Here is a 3,327-nt window from a genome sequence, read left to right as displayed (position 1 = left end):
CAACGGCACTGAAAAAAGTGGACGGATGACCGTTTTTCCCACTTACGACCGTTGCAGCCTCCCCGCGGTCACATGATCAACATTCAGCCGCTCGGCAACTGGCTCATATTTATGACGGTCGCAGCGTCCTGGGGTCACGGGATCCCCTTTTGTGACCTTCTGACAAGCAAAATCCATGGGGGAATCCGGATTCACTTAACAACCGCGTTACTAACGTAACAGCTGCAGCGATCCACTTAACGACGGTAGTGAGAAAGGTTTTGAAATGGGGCCAATCTCACTTAAGAACTCCGGAATAGAAATTTGGGGCTCAATTGTGGTCGTAAATCGAGGACTACCTGTACAATACACATTAGATCTCCCACCACCGCTATTAAAAATAGAATAGCAATCACGTGCGTTTACCTGTAAATTAGGGTGAATGACAGCCATAATCTCATTTTTGGGGTTCCTGGGATAGTCAACTTTCTCCAATAATTTATAAACCTCAATAGTACACGGAGGGAATTCCTGACCTACAGAGAAAACAGTGCATTATCTTCAACTGTTTATGCTAAACAACTAACTTTGTTTTAAAGATGCCATTGCTGATAATGTTTAAAGCGGGGGTCTTCAAACTTGGCCCTTATGTGACTTGTGGACTTCAACTCCCAGAATTCCTCAGCCAGCTCTGAGGGCTGGCTGAGGGATTCTGGGAGTTGAAGTCCACAAGTTATAAAAGGGCCAAGTTGGAAGACCCCTGTCTTAAAGCATCCTGGCTGAGGAATTCTGGGAGTTGAAGTCCAAAGTGGTAAAAGGGCCAAGTTGGAAGACTCCTGTCTTAAAGCATCCTGGCTGAGGAATTCTGGGAGTTGAAGTCCACAACTCATAAAAAGCCCAAGTTGGAAGACCCCTGTCTTAAAGCATCCTGACTGAGGAATTGTGGGAGTTGAAGTCCACAAGTCCTAAAAGGGCCAAGTTGGAAGACCCCTGTCTTAAAGCATCCTGGCTGAGGGATTCTGGGAGTTGAAGTCCACAAGTCATCAAAGGGCCAAGTTGGAAGACCCCTGTCTTAAAGCATCCTGGCTGAGGAATTCTGGGAGTTGAAGTCCACAACTCATAAAAAGCCCAAGTTGGAAGACCCCTGTCTTAAAGCATCCTGGCTGAGGAATTCTGGGAGTTGAAGTCCAAAGTGATAAAAGGGCCAAGTTGGAAGACCCCTGTCTTAAAGCATCCCAGCTGAGGAATTCTGGGAGTTGAAGTCCACAAGTCACAAAAGGGCCAAGTTGGAAGGCCCCTGTCCTAAAGCCACTATGATGGATTATTTGTTAAAGCAAACTAAAGCTGTACATTTGCAATTAGATCCCTCTGAGTATTGGAAAATTCTCAATAATGCTGTACCTGCGTTGAATTTGGCCACGAAATCCAGCCCGTGTCGAACGATGTTCCTCATTTTAGCCAAAATGTCGGCCCTCAGGACCCCCTGGGGCTGAGGACCAATTTCAACACCTGGAGAAGAAAGCAAAGAACCGTCACTTCCTTTTTCTTGGGGACCCCAGAGAAGACAGGATCCCCCTCTGTGGGACGGCCCTTGAGGGATGTGTTCAGTGTCTAGTTTTTATTATTTATTTTTTAATAATGTATGGCTCATGTATCATTTTATTTACTATATGTTCATTAATAAGTTGGGCAATATTTATAAATATTTATATTTACGTCATTTATATATTGCTACTAGGCTATATGAATATATAGTAAATAAAACGATACATCATTTTAATACATAGTTTAAATTAAAACAATGTTTATAAATATATTTATCTCATTTATATATTAATTTCATGTAAATTGTAAATTAAAATTATTAATATTTCAATCAATATATAGCAAATAAAATAATACAGACTTTTAATATATAATTGATATTATATAGATAGATATAGATAGATAAATTATAATATATAATGTAAATTAAATTAAATTAATATTTTATTTATCTTATTTAATATTTTAATATCTTATATAAATTATATAATAAAATGATTGATATATTAATATGAATATATTAAATATATTAATAATATATTAATAATCAATATATGAATATATTGTAAATAATACATAAAATAATACATAATTTTAATATATAATTTAAATTAAATCAATATATAAATTATATATATATAAATATTTATAAATATTCCTCAACTATATATGAATATATAGTAAATAAAATAATACATATTAATATATATTTAATTTAATATATATATCAAAATTAGGTATTATTTTATGTAATATGTATTCATATATATCAAATTATTGATATATTAATATAAATTTATTAAATATAATAATATGTTAAAAATCAATATATGAATATGTAGTAAATAATACATAAAATACCTAATTTTAATATATAATTTAAATTAAATCAACATGTACATTATATACATAAATATTTATAAATATTCCCCAACTTATTATTATATGAATATATAGTAAATAAAATAATACATATTTATATATATTTAATTTAAATTATATATTAAAATTAGGTATTATTTTAGGTAATATATATTCATATATTCATATGTATTCATATCAATAATTGTAATATATAATTTAAATTATATCAATATATAAATTATATATATTTATTTATTATTTATGAAATTTGCCGGTAGTCCTTGACTTACGACCACAAGGGAGCCCAATATTCCCCTTGCTAAGCAAGGCCGGCGCTAAGTGAGTTTTGCCCAACTTGACGACTTTTTCAGCCACGGTTGTTAAGCACGTCACTGCCATTGTGAATCGCACCTGGCTTGCCCGATGACTTTGCTTGTCGGAAGCCGGCTGGAAAGTTCACAAAATTGCAATCACATCACACCACAATGCATTGCTGCAACGGTCGTGAATGCACGCTGGTTGCTAAGCGCCCGAATTTGGATCATTGGCGACCGATGGGGATGCTGAGAAGGGTCGTAAGTGCGAGGACTGGCTGCAAGTCACTTCTTTTTCAGCGCTATTGCGACTTTGACCGGTCGTTAAACGAACGGTTGTAAGTCGAGGATCACCTGTACTGATTTACGGAAATGTATCTAGAAACCCAAAGACATTGGCTAAAAAAAACCGGAAGGGGCGGGCTGATCAAAATCATATTTACCAATTGGATGCTTTGATATCGACCGGGTAGTGGCGTATTTCAAATTGGGATGCTCAAGAAGTAAGACCGGACACCTGTCTGGCGACACAGCCTCCTGCAGAAAACATTTGTTTCACGTTCTCGTCATACTTAACGACCACAAGTTTCCGTCACTAAGCAAGACGGCTGTTAAGGAGTGAGCT

At 35.6% G+C, this 3,327-nt stretch overlaps 1 protein-coding gene across 1 annotated transcript in view; it reads right to left on the bottom strand.

The window, feature by feature from the left end:
* Window positions 1-405: 405 nt before the first annotated feature.
* Window positions 406-3,327, bottom strand: part of ASPA (aspartoacylase) — a gene marked incomplete at its 3' end in the record, with an annotated part of 12,692 nt that continues 9,770 nt past the window's right edge. The window contains exons 3-5 of the mRNA XM_015826298.1: window positions 3,146-3,239; window positions 1,381-1,488; window positions 406-515 (exon numbers count right to left, since the gene is read on the bottom strand). Of these exons, the coding sequence (XP_015681784.1) occupies window positions 406-515; window positions 1,381-1,488; window positions 3,146-3,239 (312 nt within the window). The remainder of the gene's footprint in view (window positions 516-1,380; window positions 1,489-3,145; window positions 3,240-3,327) is intronic.

The sequence above is a fragment of the Protobothrops mucrosquamatus genome, unplaced genomic scaffold (assembly GCF_001527695.2).
Source record: "Protobothrops mucrosquamatus isolate PMUCROS unplaced genomic scaffold, P.Mucros_1.0 scaffold3045, whole genome shotgun sequence".
NCBI lineage: Eukaryota > Metazoa > Chordata > Lepidosauria > Squamata > Viperidae > Protobothrops > Protobothrops mucrosquamatus.
The sequence above is the reverse complement of the archived record's forward strand: the minus strand, read 5'-3'. Positions and strand labels throughout refer to the sequence as shown.